Raw genomic sequence first — 27780 nt, 5'->3', positions numbered from 1 at the left:
AGCTGAGTTTATTAGCTGAGGGAGGGCTGGAGGCGGCTGCATTCCGACTCACAGACTGGAACATTTCTGTGATCCGCTGTAATGCACTGGGGGACACTGGGCACATTGCTGAAGTTTGACTCATAGGGACCGGGAGGGGGAAAGAGGGGGGTTGTGGAGGGAGAGGAATGGGAGGAAGAGAGGAAGAGGAGAGGAGGGAAGGAAATCCCTTGAGAAATTTCTTTAAAAAAAGAAAACTTTCAAAATCTGCACCACCCCCACACCCTTTTTCTTTTAATAGGAACAGGCTGGACCCTTCCGTTCCCCTCAGCAGGCATGGTGTGTGTGTGTGTGGGGGGTGCCAGTGGGGGAGGGCTGGGCAGTGATTCAAATCAGATCCTGGAACTTTCCTGAGGCAAGTCGTGCTTGTGTGTGTGTGTGGTGGGGGGTGTTCGTCTGGGATTCCTTGTATGGGACATGGGACTCCACGCGTGTCCCACTGTGCCCGCGTGCTTGTGGGCTGTACGGGTATGTAATGTGTGCACGGGGGTCCACCCCGAAGCCCCAGTGTGTGCTGTGTAAATGATTCTGCCCCTTGTAAACATGGATGCGTGCTCGTGTACGCTGTGTATGCGAGGGTGCGTGCGCCCAGGTAGCTGGGTTTCCGGGAATTGTGCACTGCACGGAGCGCCTCGCGGCGGCTCGGGCTCGGGGCCGCGGCCGGCGTTCCGGGTTCAGCGCTGCCTCCCTGGCCGTGCGCCGCACCCCGCCGCGATCCGGCCGCGCGTGGTGTCTGCGGCCCGCCTGTGCGCCGCCCGGTGCAGCGTCTGCCGGGGTGGTGTGTCCCAGGGCCGCGAGCGCCTGCCCCCTCCCTCCCCTCCCCCTTGGCCCGCTCTCAGACTCAGATAAAGCATTTCCTTCCATTGTCATCCTACCCGGCCGGCCGGGCTGCCAGGGCCCTCCCCCTCTCGGCCCCCTCCCTTCCTCTCGCCGTCTCACAGTCGCTCTGCAGCCTCCGGCGACTGGGGGGATGTGAGGCCGGTGCCCCAGCCCCCCGCCCCGCCATGAGCCCCCCGCTCTGAGGGCCCCGGCCCCTGGATGCACAGCCCCGGCGCTGGTGAGTACTGGGCGGCCGCCCCCCGCCCCGCCCTGCGCGCGGCACCCAGCGCCGCCCGCCCAGGCTCGGCCTCCGGCCCCGGCTCCGGCTCCGGCTCGGGCTCCGGCCGGCCCCGCGGGCCCAGCCCGGCGTGCACCCCCCGACCGCGCCCGTCCCGCCCGGCTCCGCGGGGCTCTGGCAGGCTCCAGGTCGCGGCTGGTTCCGGGGGCCAGAGGGCTCGGGCCTCCCGCGGGGCGCCCACATCCGCCCGCCCCGGGGCAGCAACAGGCCCGAGGGAGGGAGTTGGAGGCCCCGGCCGCCGGTGCGCGGGCCCCACGTCCCATCACCCCTGTTCCCGGGGAGGACGAACCGAGGAACCGGGGAGGGAGGGACGGCAGCGGTGGCCCGGCGAGGGGGCGGTGCTCCGGGGCGGAAGGTTTGGAAGCGCGAGGGCAAAGGGCAGGACCCACTGAGTTGGGGCTGGGCTTTGTGGGGCTGGACATCAGCGCCCCCATCCCGTGGAGCCGGGCAGGGCCCTACTCAGATCCTTCGGCGGGGAAAGAGGTCCCTTGGAGGAGTCTCTGAGTGGGAGGTTTCTCTGAGCATCGCCCCCCATCCTTGCTCACCCATCAGGGTGAAGAGACACCTGTGCCCTAGTGAGCTGTGGAGGTCAATGCCGGCAGCGGCGCGGGAAGGGGGATGCCACAGGCTGTGTGAGGGGTGGGGGACAGGATGTGCACCCCCCAGGCCTGGGGTCTGTTGGTGTTGGGGAGTGTGAGAGCAGGCGGCAAATCTGGCGGATGAGCTGGGTTCCCACCACCAGAGTTTCTAGGCCTGTGGGCTAGGAGAGAGCCCTTTGGGGCGCTCAGGCCACCTAGTGCCCCCACCCCCATTGCTTCCCGCTGTGGCTGCCTGTTTGGGTCTGACCTCCCCAGCCACGGCTGCTCCTCACTCCTCATTCCCTCTGGCTGAGGAGGCCACCCAAAGGCCTCCTGCACACCCAAAGGCCTCCCCCTGCATCTGGACAGTGGCTGTCTGGCTGCCAACACTCCCTGCCCACTCTCCTAGGCAACATCTGCCTGAGGCCCAGCTCTTCCTGCCCATTTCTAGGGTGAGAATGGGGCATCGGCCCTCAGTGGCCCTGCTGGGAGCTCAAGATCGACTTCTCAGCCTGTTCCCTGGACTTGCATCTGGACCTGTAGGACCTTCCTTAGGACCCCTATTCAGCCATAGGACTGGAAGGAGACTGTGACTCAGGTCCCTGCCTTCTAATGAGGTGCTTTGGTGGCCTTTTCCTCCTCCATAGGCTTCTGCTACCCATGAGTTATTAAGTCATTTTCTTCTTCTCTGCAGCCATTTCTGAGGGAAACTAAGGCACAGAGTAGTCTCGCTGAGTGGTACCCAGCCCAGTGAGCCTAGACTGTAACCAGGTCTTGGACCTATTGGGACTAGTCCTCTGCCTTTAGTCCCCTGATGTCCTTCCTTGCCCAGCAGGGCCAGGCTCAGAGGCAAGCTCAGAGCTGCCTCCTGGTGTTGCACCTGGAATGGTCCTGGTGCAGTGTTCTCCGGAGGCCTCTGTGTCCCTTATTTGGTGGGTGTCTCTGTGGCCACCAGGTCTTACAGTGGGTTTTGGGGCAGGGAAGTTTGCATGTCTAAGCAGTTCACTCCACTTTGACACTGAAGTTCAGTTTCCCCTTCAGTAAAATGGGGAGAAAATTCCAAGCACACTTCTCAGAGCAGAGCAGGAGATGTTGACTATGGAGAGGAGAATCAAGGTTCAGTGCCATTATCCACCCCCTCCAGTTTGCTTAGGGATAATGGACCTCCGCTTTAGTCCTTGGTGGCCTCTGGGCATGGAAGCTGGAACTTTCTCAATTCTGATATAAAACCCTTGGGCAAGAGAGAAACTCATGTGTGATGGGGTAGGGAGTGGGGACCCTCTGGTAGCTGTGGGCATGCTTGCCCATGGCATGCCTGCCCAAGGACTTGGAAGACAGAAAGCCTGTGAAACCCCATCTCTCTTTGCCTTCTTTCTCCTGGCCTTTCATTAAGGGCTGGTAATTTTGAAGTTGGCAGGGGCCTGAGACAAGGTGAGCTAATGCAAGGCCCAGGGTCACTCAGTCAGGGAATGGCAGGTGGGGGGGGGGCAGAACCAGGCCTTCTCACTCTGCCAGTGCCCATTCTGCTGGCCCACCCTCCACAGCTTGACTCTTCCTGGCCTGCCCTCAGACTTGGGACTGGGGCCTCCAGTGTGGTGTGGGGTATTGCTGGAAGCAGGGCCTGAATAAGGCCTGGGGCCAGGGGGAGGGCATCTGTCCTCCCGGAGGCTCCCAGGACCGTGCGTTTGTGTGTGTTGGATTTGTTCACTAGATGGGGCACTTCCTCTGGGGCAGGAAGCTTTGATTTCCTGTGGTGATGGTGAGGAGGGGTTGGTAAGGATTAGGAGTTGGGGGCTCAGCTCTGGGCCATCCTCGATGTTGTTGTTTGAAACTACGGAGGGGCAGAGTTTCTGCTTAAGACTGCTTCTTCCAGCTCTTGGGAGGCAGGAAGGAGAGCCTTGGTAAGGAGGCCCAGGCAAGGCTGGAGAAGGAGGCTGTGAGAGCAGTGAGCTGGGGGTGGGCAACACAGCAGGAAGCCCGGTCAGCAGGTGACCCTGCCGGGTATTGTGTTTCCTTGTAATATTTTCCCCCTGTTTCTGTGGTAACCTTCCCTGGAGGCCCCAGGCCTTAGGGCTATAGGAAGGTGCCCCCAGACAGCCCTTTCCTTAGAGGCCTGAGTATTAGGAGGAGTCCCTAGATCTAGCCACCTCCCTAACCCTTTAGGCGCCCTAGGACCAGGGGCCTGGGAATCTAGGCAAGTGGCCTGAGTGAGCATGGACTTGGGGGCTGGGTGGAGGCCCTTTGGCATCTTCTCGGGGGAAGGGAGAGGGAAAGAGGGGAGCTGGACACCTGGAAGGGCTCTGAGCAGCTTGAGTCGCTGGCCTAGCCTCTGCCTCCTCCCAACCCATCCCCACTGCCCTCCTCCAGTCTCCCTCCTCCTGCAAGGGAGAGGTGGGCAGCATGCTGCCTGGGGCAAGGGGCAGGGGTGGGGGTGGCAGAGGCGGGAGGGATGTTTTCATCAGCAGAGCATAGCTCCTTTGGTCCTGGACCAGTTCCCAGAGGCAAAATAAATTCAGGACAGCGTCTGCTGTTTAGTGTGGGTCTGCATGAGGTGTGTGTGAGCACACACTGGGTGTGTGGTGGGTATCTGTGTGTGTACCCCCCCCCCGTGTATGCTGATGTGGTGGCTCCGGGCTATTTGTGATCTATGTGGTTGTTCTGTGTTGGGTGTTTTGGGAGTATGCACACATAAAAGACAGATGTGTATCATCTGTATGGTGCACACCTTTGCAGGTTATGGCCCTGTGTGGGTTATATGGAATACATGGACATGTTTTTTGGGGGTATATACCTGGGCAGGAGTGGCTTTTTAATAGAAGTCCAGGTGTTGGCTTGTAAAACACCATCTCATTCGGGATTCTCAAATGCAGGTTCCTTGACCATTTGCTTCAGAGTCACCTGGGGGATGTGTTAAAGATAAAGATCCTGGGCCGGGCAGGCGCGTTGGCTTACACCTGTAATCCCAGCACTTTGGGAGGCCGAGGCAGGTGGATCACCTGAGGTCAGGAGTTCGAGACCAGCCTGGCCAATGTGGCGAAACCCCGTCTCTACTAAAAATACAAAAAATTAGCCAGGTGTGGTGTGTGCGCCTGTAATCCCAGCTACTTGGGAGGCTGAGGCAGGAGAATTGCTTAAACCCGGGAGGCGGAGGTTGCAGTGAGCCAAGATCAAGCCATTGCACTCCAGCCTGGGCGACAGCAAGACTCTATTAAAAAAAAAAAAAAAAAAAAAAATCCTGGCTGGAAGCGGTGGCTTTGGGAGGCTGAAACAGGCAGATCGCTTGAAGGCAGGAGTTTGAGATGAGCCCAGCTAACAAGGCAAAACCCCATCTCTACTAAAAATACAAATTTAGCTGGGCACGGTGGTGCAGGCCTGTCGTCCCAGCTATTTGGGAGGCTGAGGCAGGAGAATCGCTTGAGCCCAGGAGGTGGAGGCTGCAGTGGGCCGAGATCGCGCCACCACACTCCAGCCTGGGCAATAGAGTGAGACTCTGTCTCAAAATTAAAAACATTAAGATCCTCAGGCCCATTCCAGATTGACTAGTCAGAATCTGAGGGGTGGGGCCTGGGAATCCGGATTTTAACAGGTGCTTCAGGTGATCCTGGGGCAAGGCTGTGTTTGAGGACCACTGCCCTGCGTCAACCTCTTCATTTTTTCTTTTGAAGAAACAGACCCACAGAAGGTATGTAGTTTCTCTAAGGTGCTGGGCCATTAAGAGGAAGAACCAAGAGAAAACTCAAGGCTTCTAAGACCTGTCCAGGACTTTGTGCTCACCCATCTACCTGCTGTGTGTGTGTGCATGTGTGTGTGTGTGTGTGTGTGTGCATGTGTGCTCATAACTACACTTTGTGATGACGTGAACCTGACTGGGCTGGTGCTAACTGGGGCTGATCTTTCCTCTGGGGTCTTGGCTTTCCTGTTTTCTGATCTTGTTCTTCCTGCTACATTCTGCTGCCTCCTTTTTGGAGAACTCCTGGAACTGTTGAGTGTCATCCCTAAAGGTCAGTGTTGGCAACCAGGGAATCATGTTGCTGAGCCAGTCATTCAGCAATTCATCCATTCACTGGATCCTAGCTGAGCCTTGCAATGTTCCAGGCACTGGGTACAGATATTCTGTGAACACATAGGCACAACATCTGACCTCAGGGAACTTCCACTCTCGTGGAGAAGACAAACAGAACAAGTAGGCAAGTAAAGGAATGAGTATGTGTGACTAGTTACACACTGTGATAAGCCTTAAGAAGGAAATGAACGAGGCATGGCAATAGAGAATAACAAGGTGGGACTTCCTTTGATAGGGTGGCCAGGGGAGGACTGCCTAAGAAGGTGACATTGATGCCGTCTCTCGCCTCCCCAGGCTGGAAGTGAGCTGTCAGAGCCTCTGGAGCCGTGCTTGGGAACTCCCTGGATCCAGGCGGAGGCCCTGGGTTGAGCGATGGCTGAGGGTTGGAGCTGAATTGCCAGCCTCTCACTTGGCATGGAAGATAGCAGTCTCCTCGCCTCAAGCAGCCCCAAAGGCTAGCAGAGGGGAGAGCAGAAGGGGGAGCTGTACAAGGCCAAGATCAAGGCCACTTCCTTGCTTGGGGAGCACCCTTTTTCTTCCATGGGTCTGAGTCCAGGGCCCTGTGGCCATACTGAATGTTGAGAAGGAGGCCGCATCTCCCCAGGAGCTCTCCTGTTTCACCTTCCTCCCACCTCCTTCCCTTCTCCGCCATCTCCCCAGTTGGGGAACTGCTGTGCCAAGTCCCTCCCCTCTGGTCTAGCCTGCAGCCTCTGTGGCCACTGGGATTTATTTACTTGGCTCAGGAATCACCAAAGAGAGAGGGTCAAGGCCTAGAGAGGACCTGGGCCCTGGAAGAGAGGACAGAACCAGAAAGGAGGGCTGGGGTCGGGACGAGAGAGGACAGGGCTCAAGGGAGGGTGGAGGCTGGGACAGGAGAGGCACACGGGGAAGACCTGAGCCCAGATGGCCCTTTGGCTGGGCTCTCCAGAGTCTCTCCTGGGCCCTTGGAATCTGCTGCCCAAACTGGGGGAGACTCTGAGACCAGATGGCCAGATGGGGCTGATTCAAGCCGCTGGCTCTATATCAGCTGGGAGGAAATGCCCCGGTCTGGTCCACCTGCAGCTCTAGGGCTTCACCCCTCTCAGGAGGTTAACTTTCACATCAGCAACTGGGGCATCAGGTTTCGGCTCTAGGCCAGCAGGCTTCACCCCCTCTCACCTCCAACCTCTTCTCCCAGGAAGGTTTTTCTGGGAACCCAGAGCTTCAGGCTGCAGGAAGGTGTTGCCTGGCCCTTTCCTTAGATTCTTGAGTGTCAAAGGAGCCCTGACGCCAGGCCTGCTTTCCCCCCTGCACACTGCCAAGGCTGTCTTCCACCCTGAGCCTCTCTGGAGGCTGCTCAGTGCTCTTCCCCACTCCCAGGCCTTCCCTACCCAAGCTCCACAGCCCCCACAGCAGGATGGGGAGGGGACTTCTCCTCCTGAGGAGGGCCCTGGGCTAAGCACACCATCCCCACCCTGTCTCCACACCACTTCCTTTTTCCTCCTTGTTGCCTGCAGGGATTGTAAACCCTGGTGAAGCTTTGGGCCTATAGGGTCAGCCTCTCGCCCTGGGGATCCGTAGGGGAACTCCATTCCCCTTCAGTTCAGCTTCCTCCCTGCAGGGCCCGTTCCAAGGAGCCTAGCTTAGGCTCCTGAGGTGACCCCAGCCCAGAAGACCCATTCTCCTCTACCCCAGCCCCCAGAATGGCAGGAGGAGCAGGGCAGTCGGGGAGTGACAGGTTCGGAAAGAGTCTGGGGTGGGGGAATTCGGCGATTGGGCTGTAACCGTCTTGTTTTGCTTGCCCCACAAACCTGCACGTCCGGGGCGTCCGCTGCGCCCTCCCGGGCGCGTTCAGGTTATAGAACTGCTCTCAGAATGACAGGCTGGTGGCACCCGGCTGGAGCAGGGGGTGGGGAGGTGAAGGGGGGAGCCCCAGGCAAGGGGGAGCTGGAGGGTTAAAAATAGCAGCAGCCTTGTTTCGGTTAGCAAATGTGGAGGCGGGGAGCTGGAGGCGGGGCGGGCGGCGGACGATGTTTGCCCGCAGCGCAGGGCTGTGCTTCCCCTGGGTCCCGGGAGTGAGTCACGGCGGAGACGCTGAGGAGGTGCTGGCGCAGCACCCCACCCCCACGGGGCGAGGGGCTGAGCGCAGTCTTCGCCCCCCGGATTCCAGCGCTAAAGGAGGTGTGACTCTCCCTTCCAGGCAACCGGGGCCGCCTTGAGTGTGAGCCAGGGGCATCGTGTGATAATAGGGAAGAAATGTGCTATTCTGACGCCAGAGACTTGAGTTTGAATCCAAGTCGAAAGGTGTGGGATCTTGAGTAAGGATGCAGATGGCTCTGAGACTTGATTTCCTAGTTTCAAGTGGGGCTTTTCTCTAAGCATATGTAAACACTTGGTGCTTAAAGCAGTCTGCAGATGTTAATTATCGCCTTAGACCCTACTGTATATATGGCAACGCCTGGCAGGAGAGCATTCTGTAAGGATGCAGAGGGAGGAATGGGATGGCCTTGGCTGAGTCTTGGTTTCTCCTGCAAGTGTGATTATGGGCACATTTTGCTCTGTGCCTCCACTTCTTCATCTGTAATGTGAAAATAATTACAGTTTCAACTTTATGGAGTTGCTATGAAGATTAAAGGAGATAATGTAAATAAAGTTAGCTCCGTGCTGGTATGAAGTCAGTGCTCACTGAATATTCATCATCATTATTAATGTTATTGTTCATGTTTTTTGAAGGTCAGGGATAGGGAATGTTGCAGACACGAAGAACAGAAACTGGGCCTAGCCCCAGTTCACAGAAAAAACCAGGCCAAATCCCTGTTCCAGATTCCTCCACCCATCAGGGCCTGGAACAGCCAGAGCTGTAGCCAGAAGTCATAGGGTGGACCCCTGCTTCTCTTCTTCACTCCTCCCCCAGCCTCACCCAGTGAGGCAGGGCGAGGAGGGACCCCAAGGCCTTGAAGCCAGCTGGCCCTGGAGAGGGGCTGCCGTGCCAGCCTGGGGAGGGTCTGGGATGGGACTGCCCCGATGGCCCTGATGTGGAGTACCTTGCCAGCATCTGCTGGGGGTGACCTTTATTTTAGCCCTTCCCTTATTGCTCTTATGAAGAACAGAGGAGGGGTGGGCAGGTCAGTGATGTCAGCAGTGAGTATTACCAGCACAGCGGCTCTGGAAGAGGCATGAGGCATTTCTTTCAGGAAATGATCATTATTCAGCCAGAAGGCATTCATTAAGTAAGTCCTGACTTTGTGCCCAGCCCTGTGCTAGGCCCTTGGCGAGATTCAGGAGAGGCAGAGGATGCTAGGTTGTAGATAACACGGAACCTCAGAGGATGTATGGTCCAAGAAGACACGGGGGCGATGAAAGCCCTGTGGACTAATTCTCACGGGAGCCCGAGGTCACACTTTGACTTTGCTACCATGGGCTGTGTCTATGTACATATATATGCTGCTTAATTATTACAGAGGCAGTCCATGTGCATTGTGGATACTCAGACAGGACGAACCAGCAAAAGCTAAAAAATAAAAAATATCACAGACCCGTCAGTCAGAGATCACTGCACATCTTTCCATTTCCTTGTGTGTCTTTGTGTGTTGTAATTTTTATGAAAATGAGATTACTCTGCATATACTGTTTTTTCAATCAGTGATTTCCACCTTCCATTACGGTAGATGTTCATCTTACTGAATTCCCAGTTGGACAGAAATTGTCTTTACAGCTGATTTGTCCAAATCAGTACCCAGGACCATGCGTCTGTCTGTTGAGTGACCTGAAGGCTGTGTGAGCACCCTAGTTGTATTTGTGATCTGGAAAAACCCCTTCAACCAAGTCTCAAGGGCAGCCTGACTTCAAAAGGGAATCAGGTCACCTGGAGAATCTGCCCACTAGACTTCTGCCATCTTCCAAAATAATAGGCAAAAGGAGGGGGATTCTAGAGCACCACTGGGATGGGACCTCTAGGGTATTTACTGTCATTAATGTTAATGTGACATCCCTGTGAGTGTCAGGATTCACAGCTTGTGGTTATTCACATCCGAGATGCCTCAGTTTGGTTTGCCTGGTTCTTACTGAGTGCAGACCAGGGTCTCCATTGTGGCTTTTGCCTTCCTCTGCCCCAGATCCAGGGATGCTGATAGCCATGTGGCTGTGTTCCTAGTCCCCAGGAAGCAGCCCTGAAGGTAGGTGCTCCGTTTTGCACTTGTGGGTGCTTCCAGCCCTTCCACCTGCCCAAGGCCTGCACGTGAGAGGGGGAGGAGAGAGACAGACAGAGAGAGAGAGAGAGAGAGAGAGACCTTGAGACCTTTTCCTCCCAAGGGAATTTACCCCCAAGTACCCACTCTGAGGGTGACTTACTCTGGTTATGCAACCCACATTTTGTAGAGGGCTTGACAGTTTCCAGAGAGCTCACGCAGTGTTTGATCCTCTGTGGCAACCCTGGGAGGTTTGCTTGTTTAGTTATACCCTGCTGGAGGCAACTAACAGGAAACACTGTAAAGTGTTTAAATGGTACACTTTAAAATGGTAAAATGTACATTTAAAAAGTAAGGGAAATAGATGATGAAAAAGGAAGGGAGGATGGCAGGGGTGGAACACAGCACACTTTGTGGGAACAGGCTGGCACTGGGAGCATACCCTAGGACCTCACTGTGTCTCGCATCCCCTTGTCCCCTTGGTGGTCTCATTTCACCCACTACTAGGAGGCAGGCTGAGTAAGAAGTCCGTGCCAGTGTACCGATGCTAAGCTTAGGTTCTGGAGTCCCAGCAGCTCCACATACCATCTGTATGACCTCAGCAAGTTTCTGAACCTCTCTTAGCCTCAGTTTCCTCATTTGCAAAATGAGAATAATAACAATATATAGGCTGGGCGCGGTGGTTCATGCCTGTAATCCCAGAACTTTAGGAGGCTAAGGTGGGTGGATGGAGTGAGTTCAGGAGTTTGAGACCAGCCTGGCCAACATAACGAAATCCCATCTCTACCAAAATACAAAAATTAGCTGGGCATGGTGGCTTGCATCTGTAATCCCAGCTATTTGGGAGGCTGAGGCAGGAGAATCACTTGAACCCGGGAGGCAGAGGTTGCAGTCAGCCGAGATCGTGCCACTGCACTCCAGTCTGGGTGACGGAGTGAAACTCTGTCTCAAAAACAAAACAAAACAAACAAACAAAGTGGTATCTGCCTTACAGAGTTGTGAGGACTACTTGCAATAGTATAATTAAAATGCTTAGTATAGGCCTGGCGTGTTGGCTCATGCCTGTAATGCCAGCACTTTGGGAGGCTGAGGCGGGCGTATCACTTGAGATTGGGAGTTCGAGACCAACCTGATCAACAGGGTGAAACCCTGTCTCTACTAAATATACAAAAATTAGCCGGGCATGTTGGCGCATGCCTGTAATCCCAGCTACTCAGGAGGCTGAGGCAGGAGAATCACTTGAACCCGGGAGGCAGAGGTTGAAGTGAGCCGAGATCGTGCCACTGTACTCCAGCCTGGGCGACAGAGTGAGACTCAATCTCAAAAAAAATAAAAATAAAAAATAAAAAATAAATAATGCTTAATGGGAGGAGGTTGCCCTCCCCCCGCCAAAAGTGCCTGGGACAATAACCAGCACACAGTAAGAATTAACACATGATTGATCATTGTTAATATTATTGATTAATTAAAATAATATAACTATTGTTGATATTGTAACTTAAACATTTCCCTGGCAGTCTTGGGAATGGGCTGCGTGGCCTTGTGGGTGGCACAGGTGAGAAGAGTGAGGAACGCACATCTCCTCTCTCGGCCTGCAGCTGGGAGAGGCAGAACCGGTGGGCAAAGGAGGAGTAGGGTACATAGAGGGGCAGGGTCAGCCCGAGGAAGGCCCAGGAACTGGGGTGACAAGGAGAGCAAGGGAATGAGTGTGACATCTCAGAGGGGAGAAGGAGCCGCCCCTAGAGGCAGCCTGGGCCAATGACTGTGCTTCCTGTTGGGGCAAACACTGGCCCTTGAGAAAGACTGGCTCCCACTGGCTGCTAAGAGGGAGCAGCTGGTCTAAGTGGGACACCAGAGGGGTAGGGGAGAAGGGAGAGATGAAGGCAGAAACTGGTCGGCTTATACCCATGTTACAGATAGGGCCTCAAATCTTGCCTGCTCAGGATGTTTTGCTTATGATAGGACAGATTGTGGTTAGACATCATGGTGAACTTCCTATCTCAGGGACTGGAGATACTGGAGCAGAGGAGTGAGGATGAGTGTGGAACTTACGTCTTCGAGGGCTTTTCGGAACTAAGAAATCTTAGGGTAGTGTGGACTAGGGGAGCCCACTGGCTCAGGAATTCCCTAAGTGGGCAGAGCAGTGCAGGGGCAGGCCAGGCTGTAAGCCGAAGGCCATGGGTAATAGGAAGTAGATGCAGGCCCTCCAGGCCTGCCACCCCAGGAAGTAGCTATGCCCTCCCCTTCACAATGGACTTGCAAGGAGGCTGAGTGGTGGCCCGAGAGGTCCCGGGAGGTGGACGGGGCTGGGAGGACCCCTGTTTTTCTCTGTCAGAGGTCAGTAAGGGTCCCCAGAGAGTGCCAGGCCCAGAAACCGACAGCCATACGCAACTCAGAATGGCCCAGCTTCCTGGCCTCAGGTTCTGCCAGGTCTCCATCCTTGAGAGGCCACAGGGTGGAGCTGGGGATCTGGGGTGGGGGACAAAGAACCAGGGAGGATGCTTTCCCACCCCCAGGGAGCTCAAGCCGCTGCTGCCATGGTTACATCTGCTTCCTGTTTGATTCATCTCAAACAGCAGAAGTGGAGGTGGGGTGGGGGGCGACGCTGGCTCCTTGCTCAGGCGGCCGCTGCGTGGGGCTGTTTACAACAGCCGCGTGTGGGATTCCCAGAAAGAGACTCCAAACCGGACATCCTGCGGCTGCAAAATACCCAGGTGTCAAGAGCTAAAAATAGCTGCCTCAGGGCCCCAGCTGCCCCGAGGTGGCAAGAAAGAGGCATGCTCGCTGTGGAGGCAGGAGGCTGGCCTCGCCGCCCTTATATCCAGCCTCCTGCTTGGTGTGCAGGAGCTTCTCTGTCCCCTTGCCTCGGACTGACGGAGGCCTTCGTCTGGGTAGGCAGACATCCTGGCTGGCTCACCTGGCAGCTAAGCCTCTGCCCTGATGGGCAGCTGGCTCCTCTGCCAATACAGAGAAATGGTGGAGCTTGCTTTGGGACGATAATGAGAGAGTCCTAGAGGGACTTGGGAGTTTCTAGAGAAGGGATATGGCAGGGCACTGAGAGCAGGGGAGTTGGAGCTGAGGGTCCTCTAAGACCCCAACCCATTGCCAGCCCCCTGTTCCCAGCATACAGTCCCAAATCATTGCTTGGTTTCTACAGTCAACAGTTGCTCCAAATGATTCTTTGGGATTGTCTTCATGGGCACCCAAAGATGACATAGCTTCTGCCCTCTCACCCGCACAGGGCTGGGGATTGCTGCTGGCATGGGTCTCTGTGGGGCTGTGTGATTTTTTTCATCTTTCTGCATGCCCATCTAGGTCCTGCATGTGTTCTGTGTTGGCTGGCCTGTGGCGAGTGGGAATGCTGGGGAGGAGGGGTGGAGTGTATTGGTTGAGAGCGTGGATTCTGAAGCCAATTTCCTGAGCTCAAGTCCCAGCTGAACCTCTACCACTTGTCTGTGGCCTCAGACAAGTTATCTAATACTGCTAGGCCTCAGTGTACTCATTTACCTAATGGGGATAAAACAAAAAATACCTCATAGGTTTGTCATGAGTACTAGATCAGTTAGCAAATGTAAGGCACTTAGAACAACTCCTAGCACATAATAAGGTGTTCGCTTACAAAAGTTCAGGTGGAAGAGAAAGGGAAGAGTTGGGAGAGGCTGGCGATTAGAGATAGGGCAGGGTGCTGGGCACGGTGGCTCATACCTGTAATCCTAACACTTTGGGAAGCCGAGGTGGGCAAATCACCTGAGGACGGGGTTTGAGACCAGCCTGGCCAACATGACAAAACACCGTCTCTACTAAAAATACAAAAATTAGCTGGGCTTGGTGGCTAATGCCTGTAGTCCCAGCTACTTGGGAGGCTGAGGGAGAAGAATTGCTTGAACCCAGGAGGCAGAGGTTGCAGTGAGCTGAGATTGTGCCACTGCACTCCAGCCTGGGTGACAGAGCAAGACTCCATCTCAAAAAAAAAAAAAAAAAAAAAAAAGCGAGTGAGCGAGATGGGGCAGGGGCATGCATCCAGGAGAAAATGGTCTGTGGTAGAGGAGGGAGGAGAGTTGGGAGCAGACACTGAAATGCTAATGCCAGGAAGGAGGCTGCAGACAAGTGCAGCAGGCAAACTACCACGAAGGAAACCACCCCCCGCCCCCCTGCATGTGCTGAGTGCATCACAGACAGCATTGCTAATCTCAGGTGACCTCTTTGAAGTAGGTATTCTTTTGTTTTGTTGTTGTTGTTGTTGTTTTTGAGACAGAGTCTTGCTGTCGCCCAGGCTGGAGTGCAGTGGTGTAATCTCAGCTCACTGCAGCCTCCACCTCCTGGGTTCAAGCGATTCTTGTGCTTCAGCCTCCCAAGTAGCGGGGACTACATGCTCCCGCCACCATGCCTAATTTTTGTATTTTTATTAGAGATGGGATTTCACCATGTTGGCCAAGCTGGTCTCGAACTCCTGACCTCAAGTAATCTGCCCGTCTTGGCCTCCCAAAGTTCTGGGATTATAGGTGTGAGCCCCCACGCCCAGCCTGAAGTAGGTATTCTTATCTCCTGGTTACAGATGGGGCAGCCTAAGCAGGTTAAATTGTGTTTCTGGCTTGCCTTGCCAGTCACCTAGGGGGTCGGGGCTTAAACCCAGTCCCATCTGACTGCAAAGCAAATGTCCTGTGTGCTTCAGACCTTCGATTCCCTCACATTTTGTGGCCTGCCAGACCTCATGTGGCGGGGGCTTCCAGCCCACTCTCAGCTCCCTGCTGGGTTCTGGATAAATCTAAGCAAGAAGCATTCAGTGCCAATCAATGAGCAGTATAGAGAATTTCTGGAAGGGAGACACAAGAAGCTGTTAGAAAGGGTGGCTTCCAGGGAAGTTCTAGGGAGTCTGGGATGAATGAGAAACTTATCCTAACAACTTTTGGGCTCTCTGAATTTTTTTAGTATCTGCAAGTATTGTACTTGTTCAAATATGTTTAAGGCTGCAGGCTGTATTCTAAACTCCTTGAAAGTGAGAACCAGGTTTCACTCATATTTCTGTCTTTTCAACCCCTAGATCAGTGACTTCCCATGGAAGTAGTACCTGCATTCGGGGTCGACCTTTGGGTTTCCCCTGTACTGGTCTGGCCTGGCCTGGCTGGACCACTGGCTGGCTGGGTGGCTGTGACCTCACCCCTTCTTTCTCTTTCCTCCTCTGTCAAATGAGAGTGTTGGTCTGAATGATCTCTAAAGCCTGGAAGAGGAGCTGATCCTCGTGCTCAGCCCCCACTCTGTGTCAGGGAGGCCTGGCAACCACAGTGTTCCTTCTCCTGTGTATTTATTCTTGGATCTTCCTGAAGCTATTTCACCACCAGCCTTCATCTTCTCTGCCAGCCCCATGGAGACTCAAGCTTTTTCCAGCCTATGTCAGGGAAAGAGAACCAGAGACCGCAACCTCGGGTGTGAAGGGAGTCAGCTCTGAACCCAGGACTATGGCCTCCTGCCACTGCCTGCTTTCCTCTTGCTGCTGGGGCCTAGGTCTTCTTGCTGCTGCTTCCTTTTCAGCTAATCAAGAGTCCAGGGAGGTGGGAACAGCCTCAACAAAGACATTGAAGGTGAGCGAGGAGGATCGCTTGAGCCCAGGAGTTATAGACCAGTCTGGGCAACAGGGGAAGACTTTGTCTCTACAAAAAAACAAACCAAAACAAAAAAATTTAGCCAGGCATGGTGGTGCATACTGTAGTCCTAGCTACTCGGGAGGCTGAGGCAGGAGAATCGCCTGAACCCAGGAGGTCAACTCTGCAGTGAGCCTTGTTCACAGCACTGCACTCCAGCCTGGGCATCAGAACAAGACCGTACCTCAAAAAAAAAAAAAAAAAAGACACTGGAGGCATTGGGAGAGGGCATTCTAGGTGGCAGTGCTCCTTTCTGTCCCATTGAAGACATGAAGCTCCTGGGAGAGCAGGTGGTCGGCAAGGCTCAGGTTTTCATCCACCTTGTGCAGATTTAGGAGGCAAAGTCATACCTGCTGGGCAGGGAGGACCAAGCCTGGAGCCTGAGGCAATAAGGTAGGAGCAGTAGGGAGGTCAGTTTGTTCCAGGTGCTTAGACTTGTGTTTGTATCTACTCTGGAGGTTGCTGAGGGCTGGAGTGCACCCATTGGAACAGGGGCTCTGTAGGTTTTTGGGTAAAATCAGGTATTCTGGTTTAAGAAGGTGACTTGCTGGCCCACGTGCCCCAGTGCCAAGTAAACTGTTTCTTAAGTCTGACTGCAGTTGCCTCCAAAGAAGATAGAAAAGGGTAGAGTAGCCAGGATTCCAAAAAGGAGAGCTCTCCAACCTGGCAGAGAGCCATGTGGAGAAGGTTCCAGTGCTAGACAGTATTCCTGGTACCTTGGGTCCATTTACTTCTCTCTTTTTTTTTTTTTCAGGCTGACCCCAAATTAGTAGTAACAGCCCTTGGAGAGAGGCAGTGATGGGAAAAGAGGTCCCCACACTCAAGCCAGAACTGGGATGCAGGATGTTCATGTTCTGGCTTCAGTTCAGCTACTAACGGGGTGCCTTTCCTCTCTCTAGGACACAAAGAGAGCTGTTCCCAGGTCTTATCTCTGTTGCTCTGGGCTCTTCTGAACTTGATGGCCCTCAGCACAGGGCCAGGGAGCGGGGGAAAAGCAGAACTTTTTCCAGGAGTTGCTATTGGAAGCAGCCCCCATTGCCAACACACACGCACACATGCACACAGCTTTTCTGGACAGACTTTATATTATGGATTATCACCACAAAACATCCCTTTGGGTCCTGGTAGCCAACACCACAGAGTTCAGGGTCATTAATTTTTCTCCTATCCAGAGAGTGCATGGTGTCCAGAATCTGTGGTTACCAGGGGAGCAAGGCGCAGAGAACCTGGCTCTGCTCCCAAGCATGAATGCTTCTGACCAGCCCCTGGGCAGGGACTGGGGAGGTGGGACAGAATTCCCAGGAGGCAGGGGACTCAGCCTGACACAGTCTCTGGGAGTGCACCCTGGAGCCCAGTCCAGAAACCTCTGGGAGGACTAGGTCCTGCAGAAGAAAGAAGAGGTACTAAGAAAGCCTGGGATTGGGGGTTACCATGTCGTGGGGAGGGGAGTTTGCCTCTGAGGCCCACCACCTTGAGAAACATGCATGCTGTGTCTCAGGCACGTTGTCAGGAGAGAGTCATTGTATTTGATTTGCCAGTTACTAACAGATCCTGCCATGTGCCCAGTGAGGTGTTTGGTGCAGATGGCCATGGCTTCCACAGGGCACCACAGAGATCATGATAAATGAAGTGTCAAGGTAGTAGACACAGAGCGAGTGCTGTGGAAAAGGAGGAGGGGAGAGGTCACGGGGAGCTTCCCAAGGAAATGGACTTGGGCTGGACCTCAGAGGATGGGCAGAATTTAAATAGGTAGAGCAGCATTTTCTGACCGAACTTTGTCACCCAAAGCGTGGGATGTTTTGAGGGCAGTCGGTGGGAGTCTCCCTGTGCCCAGGCTGCCCCCTCCCCCAGCAGCGCCTGCCTGCAGTAAGTTCTCATTTCTCAGCTCTGAAGAGGAACTGTGGCTGCCTCTGTGACACAGAACCAAAGGAGCACCCTGGCAGTTTCTCAAAAAATACCCCTTTTGCCCCAAGTCTGGCCAGCAGAGGGCTTCTGTGTCCACCCATACCCTCTCCAGGCAGCCTCTGGGTCTCCTGGCCTCCTGTCCCCTTGACCCTGAACTGGACAGCAAGAGGGAAAGGTGTCTGTCTTGGACAGGTGGCCTCAGGACTCATCTCTGTCTTCTCCAACCCTAGCCGGCCTCCACGTCCCCTGGGGGCCTTCTGCTGCTGACCAGAAAATCTGACCAGCTATAGGTTTTCTTGCTGGGCTTAGGAGCCTGAGAGAGGCAGCCATTTCCAAAAGAAAAGATTTCTGTCTCAGATAATGTGGGAAAGAGGCTGAGTAGGTCCCTTCTCTGAGGAAACAGAGGCAGCAGGACATAGGATGGGGCAATGTGAGGAAAAGGGTCTGCACTACAGGGTCCTTAGGCTGTGCACTCCTGCCCTTACCACTTCACAGTTCCCACCAGATCTGACTTGACCTCCGGGCCTTGACCCAGTCCCTCCCCCACTCTGGAAACCTCTGTGTCCCCTCTTGCTCCATTCACTCCCACTTGGGAGGCTCTGAGCAGGCCAGGTTCCCTCTCTCCAGGCCTATTCCTCCCCATCTCCTCCTGTCCCCACAGCCGTCCCCCCAGCCGGGTTCTCCCACCTCTAGCCCCACCTCACCTCTCGGCCCTCTTCTTTCCCTCGGGTGATGGGAGCCTGGTTTGGCTGCCCAGGGAAGATCGTATCTGACCACAGGAGGGAGGGCTAAGGGCATTGCTGGGTGACCTGAGGCCTCCTTAGGTTCTTGTTCTGTCTGAGCTCAAGTCATTTAGAGTGAGTGACTTGAGGAAGAGGGAGCTGGGAGCCCTTTTCGCCAGCAGGGGGATTGGAGAAGTCGAATGGGGTGGGGTCTTCTCATTTTGATTAACTTCTGGTGGAGGTCCCAGGCTTTGGCGTGCTCAAGCTTGGAGTGGCAGGGAGCAGGCCTGGCTTGATTCTCTTTCCTTCCTGCTCCCTCTCCTCACCCCTCCCTGCAGCTCTTTCACTCCGTCTCTCCTCTCTCTACAGATGGGACCCAGGTGAGCCCGGGTGCCCACTATCGCAGCCCCACTGGCACAGGTAAGAGTCAAGCCCGGGGGAGTCCATGGTAGGGAGTGGAAGATGAGGGGTGGAAAGGCTGTAAGAAGGCGAGAAGCTGAGGGGTTAGAGAAGCAGGATCGCTGCCTGATCTGCCAGAGAGCCAGGAGGGGGGACTCCAGGGAGGGGCGAGGAGCTGGGGTAAGAGAGGCAGCTCTGGATGCTGGCTGGGCGCAGTGCTAGGAAACACAACAGGAAAAGGAAACACAGGATGCCCTTCTTGTTCTTGCTGGGAGCAGTGAAACAGGAAGGAAAGTAAGAAGCTAATATTTATACTGAGATCCCTGCCCCATGTCAGGCACCAGGCAAGGTGTGTTCTTGTGTGTGGACTCATTCGGTTCTCACACTGGCTCTGCAAGGTGGGCATGGCAGCCCTTGCAGAGCCCTTGCTCTGCTGGAGGGGAAGTGTTCTCTCACCGTCTGCGCCTCTTCCCTCTGCTGGCCCGAGCCTCCTCTGCTGCTAGTCTGCCCTGGGGAAGGACTGGGCTTCCTGCTGCTGCTTTGGTTTAGGACATGCCCATGGGGCCAGGTCTGGACTAGACTCGGTCTGCCCTTCCTTCAGCGCAGCCAGTAGCAACTGAGGGCCTACTGAGTGCAAGATACACAGCCTGATGCCTAATAATTCCATATAGCAGGAAGAAATGGAGTCCAGGTATCCTCCTTGCTTTAGTCCTGGCTGTTGAAAAGCTAACAGGCAGGTTAGGGAGGAAGCAAACACAAATACAAAGAGAAAAAAAAACCAGTAGAATGCAATAATAATGAGAGGACACTGATTCATGAGTTTATCCATTTGTTCAAGAATCATTAATGAGCTCTGTCTCTGTGCCAGGGTACTTTCCTCGACATTTTAGGAGAGACACCGATTTATTCATTGATTCTATGTTTGTGGAGTGCCTGTCATGTGGTAGGTACTATTCTAGGTGCTGGGAATAATAAGCAATGCATGAAACCAAGTCCCCGCCCTATGGAGCTTAACTCAGACATGGTGCCTGCCCACAGATCACTGATCCTGGTATGGAACGGCCACATGACTGGAGTCCAAAAGAGGGAGGGATGCTAGACGCTGGCTGGGTCCAGGGATGAGGGAGGACTCCAGCTGAGCTTTGAGCAGAGAGTAGGATTTGGAAAAGTAGAATGTTGGGATGAGGACAGCACAGGCAGGGGAACATTGTGAACAAAAGGTCAGAGAACAGAAGAGACGTGGATTTGTGACAGGTGGAAGCTGATGGCCAAGGTGGAAGGTTCATGTTCAGATGCAGACCAAGTTGAGAGAAGCCAAGTTGGGACCAGACTGTGGAGCCTTAGGAATGCTACAGCACCCCAAAAAGTATTTCCAGGGCTCCAGGCAGAGCCCATCCTGTATTCCCTTCTGCTGTGGAGGCAATGGCCATGCAGAGTGTGAGGGGAAGGGCCGCTGCTGGGGGCTGCTCACAATCCGTGTGTGGCTGAAGCCACTGGTCTTCGGTCCAGGTGGCTGGCCTTGGTTCCCCCAGGCCCCTCTTGCATAATCAGGGGAGTCACCCCAGGAAACCAGGACACAGAACATGGAAGGACTGAAACCCTTCCTGGGGCAGGAGTGTTTTCGTATTCAAAACCCAGACTCAACCCAAATGAGAATCTGGATTTCTTGAGAGGCACCGTGAACAAGGGGTGGGGCATCAAAGCTGTGCATTTTCTACTGCGGGCGGTATCTGGGTGCATAGCCATCACCGTCCCTCTGGGCCTTTTGATATTCGGGGGCATGGCGGGCACCTCCTTGCTGGGCTCCTGTCTTGTGTTCATGTCACAGTTAGGGAATGTTAGAGTGAATGCCCTTTAATGACAGCCTACTGCAAACCCCTCTTCTTTGCTTAGTGAGAAAGCCCCTTGAGGGGAGGTGAATTACTGAAAGTTGGTGGAAAACTGGAGTACCTGCCTTGGTAGGACCAGAACCCATGCTAGCTCTGCCCCTAGCTGGGTGACTTTGGATAGGGCCCTTCACCTCCGAGACTCAGTTTCCTTATTTAGAATAACGAGATAGTAATGACTACCCCCCAGGGCCAGTGGGTTGATGAGGTGAGAGGGTTTTGTAGATGTTCACTCGCAAGTGCTGTAGATGTAAAGATTGTGGTTAGGAGTGGCCGGCTTGGGCCTGGAGGCTATGATTTCTGACTCCTGGACTGGTACTTTGCCACAGGCCTTTCCAGCCCTCCTCAGCCCCAATCCCTGAGGACAGTCTGTGGCTGCCCCACTGGGAGATGCCCAGCTTTGGAATTGCTGAAGGAGACCTCTCCAGGAAGGCTTCTCCACTTGTGTGCCCCACCATGGGGCCGGCCTGCTCCCACCCCACCCACTTCCCCTTCTCCAGGATAAGCCCTATGCAACAGCTCCATCTCCCAGTGTCTCAGCCTCTCTGGCTGCTCAGCCCAGCCTGGTCCAGCTGGCTATGCTGGCATGAACCCTAGTCTGGTGGCTAGTTATAAATAGCCCCTGCACCCACAGCCTTGGCAGGGTGCTCCTAGCATGGGTGCAGAGGATTCTTGAGAAGAGGCAGCCGTGCCTGCCATCCTGACCATGCCAGGCCCAGAGCTGCCGTGGAGGCACCCAGGAGCAGGCCCAAGGGCACATGGGCCCTGTGAGCTGAGGAAGCTGCCCTGGGCACAGGGTTTTGCAGGCCCAACGTGGCTGGTCAGGGCTGGCTGTAGGCTTGAGGCATCACTTTATCTCATGACTGGGGATAGAGCATGGCAGGGTGGCGACCCAGAGGGCCTGTGAGGCTAGGGGCTGGAGGCGGAACAAAGTGGGCCTGTTTGCCTGCCTGATTGCTTCCTTTGAGCCCAACTCATTAAAGGGCAGCTGGGCAAATCCTCTGATTCCAGGGAGGGATAAAGGGAGGGAGAAGGCAGGGCCAAGAATGTCCCACCATAGGACAATGTCCCATCATAGATCACCGTAGCCCTCAGCCCCAGGCCCAGGGAGGAGCATGTTTAGTGGAAGAGCACGGTGGTGAAGTCGGAAGGCTCCATTCCAGCACCACCAGCGATACAGTGTAACTGCGTTCAGTTCTGTGACTTTTTCTCACGAGTAAATGGAATTGATAACACCTACCTTGCAGGACCATGACAGGATTAAGTGAGGAAAACCCCATGAGAGTGTTTTGCCATTGTCAAGTGAGCCTGAAGGAGGCTGAGGGAGGACCAGGCTGTAGTCATGCCCCCGAGGACAAACTTTCCAGCTTACTCTGCTCCCTCTGTCTGTCCCCAGGCTGCCCCAGGCCCTGTGCAGACACACCAGGCCCTCAGCCCCAGCCCATGGACCTGCGGGTGGGCCAGCGGCCCCCAGTGGAGCCCCCACCAGAGCCCACATTGCTGGCCCTGCAGCGTCCCCAGCGCCTGCACCACCACCTCTTCCTAGCAGGCCTGCAGCAGCAGCGCTCGGTGGAGCCCATGAGGGTAAAGATGGAGCTCCCTGCACGTGGGGCCACCTTGAGCTTGGTCCCCAGCCTCCCCGCCTTCAGCCTCCCTAGACCCCAGTCTCAGTCCTCAACTTCTTGTTCCTTTCTGGGCTGCCGGCCCTGCCCACAGCTCTCCATGGACACACCGATGCCCGAGTTGCAGGTAGGACCCCAGGAACAAGAGTTGCGGCAGCTTCTCCACAAGGACAAGAGCAAGCGAAGTAAGGAGGACACCGCCCCAGCCCAGCCCAGCCCCACCAGCCGGGTGCCTGTGGCTGCCTGTGTAGCTTGTGAGGGGTGAGGTGGGAGGGGCGCAGCCAGCTGAGCCGAGGTTTCCCCCTGCTTGCCTGGGCTTTGCCTGTGAATGTGTGTGGGATGTGGGGTCGGGTGGGGAGTGTCTGGAGGCTTCCGGGAGGGGTAGGGCCTCGGTCTTGGCTCTTGCCCAGGGAGTCCCTGGGACGCCTCCTACTGAGGATGGGGACAGGACAGTGGCCAGGGAGTGCCATGAGGCTGCCTGTCCACCCACCTCCAGCCCCTTCGTGACTCTGCCCCTACAGGTGCTGTAGCCAGCAGCGTGGTCAAGCAGAAGCTGGCGGAGGTGATTCTGAAAAAACAGCAGGCGGCCCTAGAGAGAACAGTCCATTCCAACAGCCCCGGCATTCCCTACAGGTAACACCCTCCTCACCTGCTCTCCTGTCCCCACATGCAGCCTCCACCCTCACCCCCGTGTTAGCCATGAGCACATACACACGCCTCCTTCCTCCCCAGCTGCCACAACCAGTCCTTAACCTTCCTCTAAACATAATGCCCCCAAGCCCCTCTCTCAACTGATATGTGCCCTCTTCTCTCTTTAAATTCTCTCCCCACCCCCACCCCACCCGAGGCCCTTCACACACACATACACACACCCTACTGGCTTTTTTCTTGCACATGAGCCCCTTCTCTCTTTATGTTTTCCCTGAGCACAAAAATGTCCTGGTTCCCAGAGCAGGTTCCTAGTGCAGGTGACAGAGCTCCCAGTGGGCTCTTCACCTACGCACCAAGTACCTGGCTTCTATGCCTAGGTCAGAGCTCTGCACTGTAGCTGCTGGAGAGGACAGGTGGCCCACTGCTGCCACCTGGAGATGGTCCCCATTCCTACCAGCCCCACCTTGCCCAGCCCCACAGGTCCCAGGGCTGGTGCTCAGGGCGGTGCCCGTGCAGTGTCCCCACCCCTCTGAAGCAGCCTTGGCACTCATTCTGTAGAACCCTGGAGCCCCTGGAGACGGAAGGAGCCGCCCGCTCCATGCTCAGCAGCTTTTTGCCTCCTGTTCCCAGCCTGCCCAGTGACCCCCCAGAGCACTTCCCTCTGCGCAAGACAGGTGAGCTGGACAAACAGGTGGGACCTTCCAGGCAAAGGAAGGGGGAGGGGCCTTGGACGTAGGGGAGGAGTGTGCAGGGTCGGGCTGGACTGGGCCAGGCCAGGAGATCGTCGGTAGGCTAGGATCTTCTTTCTGGTTCTACCTTCTCTTTCCTTGACTGATAGAGATGACTGGGACTGAGGGACTAAAGGGTGGAAAAAAGAAGGGTTGGTGGGGCCTGAGTGACGCTGGTGCTCCCTGCAGTCTCTGAGCCCAACCTGAAGCTGCGCTATAAGCCCAAGAAGTCCCTGGAGCGGAGGAAGAATCCACTGCTCCGAAAGGAAAGTGCGCCCCCCAGCCTCCGGCGGCGGCCTGCAGAGACCCTCGGAGGTGAGGGCCGGCTGAGCGGGTGCAGTTGCCATCCTCAAACCTGGCTGGTCTTGTCCCTTTGGGTCAGGCCCCACCTAGACAGGGGTCCCCTCCTTAGGACTGCCATGCATGGTTGTATGGGGGGTGTCCCACATACTTGCCGAAGCACAGGAGTTGGGGCTGAAACCCAGTCCCTGCTCTGTTAGCTAAGGTGACATCTCCCAGAAAAGGGGACACCCTTCAAAAAATTGTGCAGAGGTTCTGTAGGGTGTAAGGTGGCCTGCCTTCTTCCTGCTGTTATGGGAAGAAAGCAGGAGGCCAGGCGCGGTGGCTCACGCCTATAATCCCAGCACTTTGGGAGGCCGAGGCAGGTTGATTACCTGAGGTTAGGAGTTTGAGACCAACCTGGCCAACATGGTGAAACCCTGTCTCTACTAAAAATACAAAAATTAGCCGGGCATGGTGGTGCATGCCTGTAGTCTCAGCTACTTGGGAGGCTGAGCCAGGAGAATCGCTTGAACCCAGGAGGTGGAGGTTGCAGTGAGCCGGGATCGTGCCACTGCACTCCAGCCTGGGAAACAGAGCAAGACTCCGTCTCAAAAAAAAAAAGAAAAATGAAAAAAGGGAAAGCAGGAAGCAAAGGTGCCGGTTAAGGAAGGGGCTGCTCCTGGGTCTCCTGCACCAGGTGGCCTGGCTGTGCCCTCCTGCCCACCCTGGCCTCTGACTGCACTTCCCTCTCTCCCCAACCCTCAGACTCCTCCCCAAGTAGTAGCAGCACGCCTGCGTCAGGGTGCAGCTCCCCCAATGACAGCGAGCACGGCCCCAATCCCATCCTGGGCTCGGAGGTAAGGCCTTGCTGAGACTGGGCTCTCCTGGGGCAGTTCTGAGGCTCAGTCTTCTTCCAGCAACCGGCCCTACCCGGGCTGGGGCTACAGGGTCTGGGCAGCCCCTGCCAGAGCCTCCTGGGTGTTCTGGGGAAGGTGCGCTGGGGTAGAGGTCTGGGACCGGTGACCCTCGCCCTGCTCCCTATGGCAGGCGCTCTTGGGCCAGCGGCTGCGGCTGCAGGAGACTTCTCTGGCCCCGTTCGCCTTGCCGACAGTGTCCTTGCTGCCCGCAATCACGCTGGGGCTGCCCGCCCCTGCCAGGGTGAGTGGCTGGGGTGCCCACCCCCACTCCAAGCCCCCCCAGCTTCTTTCACTCCCTTTTCCTGCTGCCTCACCCCAACACCTTCATTGTTCTCTGCTGGAATCTTCTCCCCCATGACTTCTCCCGCCTCTCCCCCAGGCTGACAGTGACCGCAGGACCCATCCGACTCTGGGCCCTCGGGGGCCGATCCTGGGGAGCCCCCACACTCCCCTCTTCCTGCCCCATGGCCTGGAGCCCGAGGCTGGGGGCACTTTGCCCTCTCGCCTGCAGCCCATTCTCCTCCTGGACCCCTCAGGCTCTCATGCCCCGCTGCTGACTGGTGAGTCTGCTGCTTCTCTAGGGAAGGGGTGGGTCCCTGCATCTTGCTAAGGGCCAGGCTTGGGATGGGCCCATCCTTCCTCCCCATCTCTGTCCCCGTGTCCTGCGCATCACCCTGCTGCACCCTGGCTCCCCACCCTATACCCTCACTTCCTTCCATTGCTCCCTGTGGTTCCCTCCTTATTCCACCCCCCGATTCTTTCCAGTGCCCGGACTTGGGCCCTTGCCCTTCCACTTTGCCCAGTCCTTAATGACCACCGAGCGGCTCTCCGGGTCAGGTCTCCACTGGCCACTGAGCCGGACTCGCTCAGAGCCCCTGCCCCCCAGTGCCACCGCTCCCCCACCGCCGGGCCCCATGCAGCCCCGCCTGGAGCAACTCAAAACTCACGTCCAGGTGATCAAGGTGAGAGGAATTGGGTAGTGGAGGTATTGAGGGGGTGCTTAACTGGGACCTTAGGGGCCGAAAGAAGAGGGGTGCTTAGAAAGGGCAGAGACCTGGAGGACAAAAGAAGGGGATGTGACTTCTGGGAGCCCAGCGCTGTGTGGCAGCTGGAGTCCTAGCAAGATGATTGCTGCCTGGCCCAGCGCACTACCTCCCACCCCATGCCCCTTGCTCCACCATGGCTTCTCAGCCAGGGGTCTCCCCTCCCCAGAGGTCAGCCAAACCGAGTGAGAAGCCCCGGCTGCGGCAGATACCTTCGGCTGAAGACCTGGAGACAGATGGTGGGGGACCGGGCCAGGTGGTAGACGATGGCCTGGAGCACAGGGAGCTGAGCCATGGGCAGCCTGAGGCCAGAGGCCCTGCTCCTCTCCAGCAGCACCCCCAGGTATGGCAGTCCCCACCTGCCCCTCAGAAAGTGTCCTCAGAAGACTCTGGCGCCTGGCATAAGATGGGGAAGGGAGAGAGATACGACATTAGTGCAAGAGGCAGCTCTAGGACCCATGGTTGCCCTATAAGATCCTGGGTGCTGGATCCACACCAAGGTGTAGGCGCGCACACACACACACACATGCACACTCACACACCCATATACACACATACACACAACAGCTTGCCAGTCTCAGGTGAAGCAGGTCCCTTTTCCAGCAGGGAGTCTGGCCTTTCCTGGAGCCACACTCACTCCTGCCCTGGTGTGTCTCCCTCTTTCCAGAAAGGTGGCTAGGGCCAGAGGTGGAATGGAGCCAGGCTCCAGCATGTCCAGCAGAATGCTCTCACTGTGGGAATCAAGACCCAGTGCATTAGTTTGCCACAGCTGTTGGGATATGTGCTATAGGCTGGGTGCCTTAAACAGCAGGCATTTACCGTCTCACAGTTCTAGAGGCTGGAAGTCGAAATCGAGGTGTTGGTAGAGTTGGTTCCTTCTGGTGGCTGTGAGTGTGAGCGCAGGGGCTGTTCCAGGTCTCTCTCCTTGGCTTGTGGATGGTCATCTTCTTCCTGTGGCTTCACGTGGTTTCCCTCTGTGTGTGTCTGTTCAGATTTCCTCTTCCTATAAGGACAACAGTCATACTGGGTTAAGGCCCACCCTAACGACCTCGTTTTAATTTGATTACTTCTGTTTGTAAAGACCCTATCTCTGAATAAGGTCATGTTTAGAGGTACTGGGGGTTGGGACTTCAGCATATAAATTTGAGGGTGGGGAACATAATTCAATCCATAACACATGATGACAGGCCACATACATGTTCTTGAGCAGTTACACAGTCCAGGAGACGAGGACATCCTGGTCAGCGCAAGATCCAGCGCCCCTCCCCTGGTTCCTGGCTTTGGAGTCCCAAGGGCCTGGGGAGCTCTGATGGAATGAGTGGTCAGTCTGGGGTGCAAGCCTTTCAGGGGGCTGCAGGGGTCAGGGGGCTTAGAGAGTCAAAGGCCAGAGCCCCACTGGACAGCAGGTCTAGGTTTATCATGGAATCTCTCTAGGAAAGGGGCCTGCTTGGCAGTTCCCGAGACCTCAGGCAGAAGTAGAGGGAGCAGGACCCTGAGGCACTGGAGACCAAGGCCTCATCTTTCCCCTAGGTGTTGCTCTGGGAACAGCAGCGACTGGCTGGGCGGCTCCCCCGGGGCAGCACCGGGGACACTGTGCTGCTTCCTCTGGCTCAGGGTGGGCACCGGCCTCTGTCCCGGGCTCAGTCTTCCCCAGCCGCACCTGCCTCACTGTCAGCCCCAGAACCTGCCAGCCAGGCCCGAGTCCTCTCCAGCTCAGAGACCCCTGCCAGGACCCTGCCCTTCACCACAGGTGAGACCAGGAGGAGGGTGGCAGGTGGAGGGAGGGGCTCGGCTGCATGACACCATGTGGGTGTCGTGGTGTCACTTGGGACGTTTTTAGAGGCCACAGAGCGCTTAGCCTTGTTAGGCCCACGCAGTACCCATGGAGCACATGGAACAGCTGGTTATTGCATTTGGCCTTTGAGGACCAAGGCTCAGGAAATCTAAGGTGACAAAGCCTGTGGTCAAATAGCAAGTGGTAGTCAAGCCAGGATAAGAATTCCAGTCTCCTGCCAATGCACTC

The 27780-nt window shown here is 55.8% G+C and overlaps 1 protein-coding gene across 16 annotated transcripts in view; it reads left to right on the top strand.

Moving 5' to 3' along the window:
* The first annotated feature begins 434 nt into the window (after positions 1–434).
* HDAC7 (histone deacetylase 7) overlaps positions 435–27780 on the top strand; it is a 37887-nt gene continuing 10541 nt past the window's right edge. The window contains exons 1-14 of one of the 16 annotated variants that reach the window (XM_037997208.2): positions 435–507; positions 18599–18649; positions 19497–19571; positions 21911–22098; positions 22231–22321; positions 22658–22769; positions 23346–23461; positions 23705–23830; positions 24563–24654; positions 24845–24955; positions 25094–25274; positions 25480–25676; positions 25906–26100; positions 27288–27507. In XM_037997208.2, coding sequence (XP_037853136.1) covers positions 450–507; positions 18599–18649; positions 19497–19571; positions 21911–22098; positions 22231–22321; positions 22658–22769; positions 23346–23461; positions 23705–23830; positions 24563–24654; positions 24845–24955; positions 25094–25274; positions 25480–25676; positions 25906–26100; positions 27288–27507 — 1813 coding nt within the window. In that variant the 5' untranslated portion in view covers positions 435–449. Of the gene's footprint in view, positions 508–903; positions 1097–7791; positions 7958–18598; positions 18650–19496; positions 19572–21910; positions 22099–22230; positions 22322–22657; positions 22770–23345; positions 23462–23704; positions 23831–24562; positions 24655–24844; positions 24956–25093; positions 25275–25479; positions 25677–25905; positions 26101–27287; positions 27508–27780 lie in introns of those variants that run through there. The other 15 variants (XM_037997210.2, XM_073020656.1, XM_073020655.1 and 12 more) reach the window with 15 other exon arrangements.

The sequence above is a fragment of the Chlorocebus sabaeus genome, chromosome 11 (assembly GCF_047675955.1).
Source record: "Chlorocebus sabaeus isolate Y175 chromosome 11, mChlSab1.0.hap1, whole genome shotgun sequence".
Classification (NCBI taxonomy): domain Eukaryota; kingdom Metazoa; phylum Chordata; class Mammalia; order Primates; family Cercopithecidae; genus Chlorocebus; species Chlorocebus sabaeus.
The sequence above is the reverse complement of the archived record's forward strand: the minus strand, read 5'-3'. Positions and strand labels throughout refer to the sequence as shown.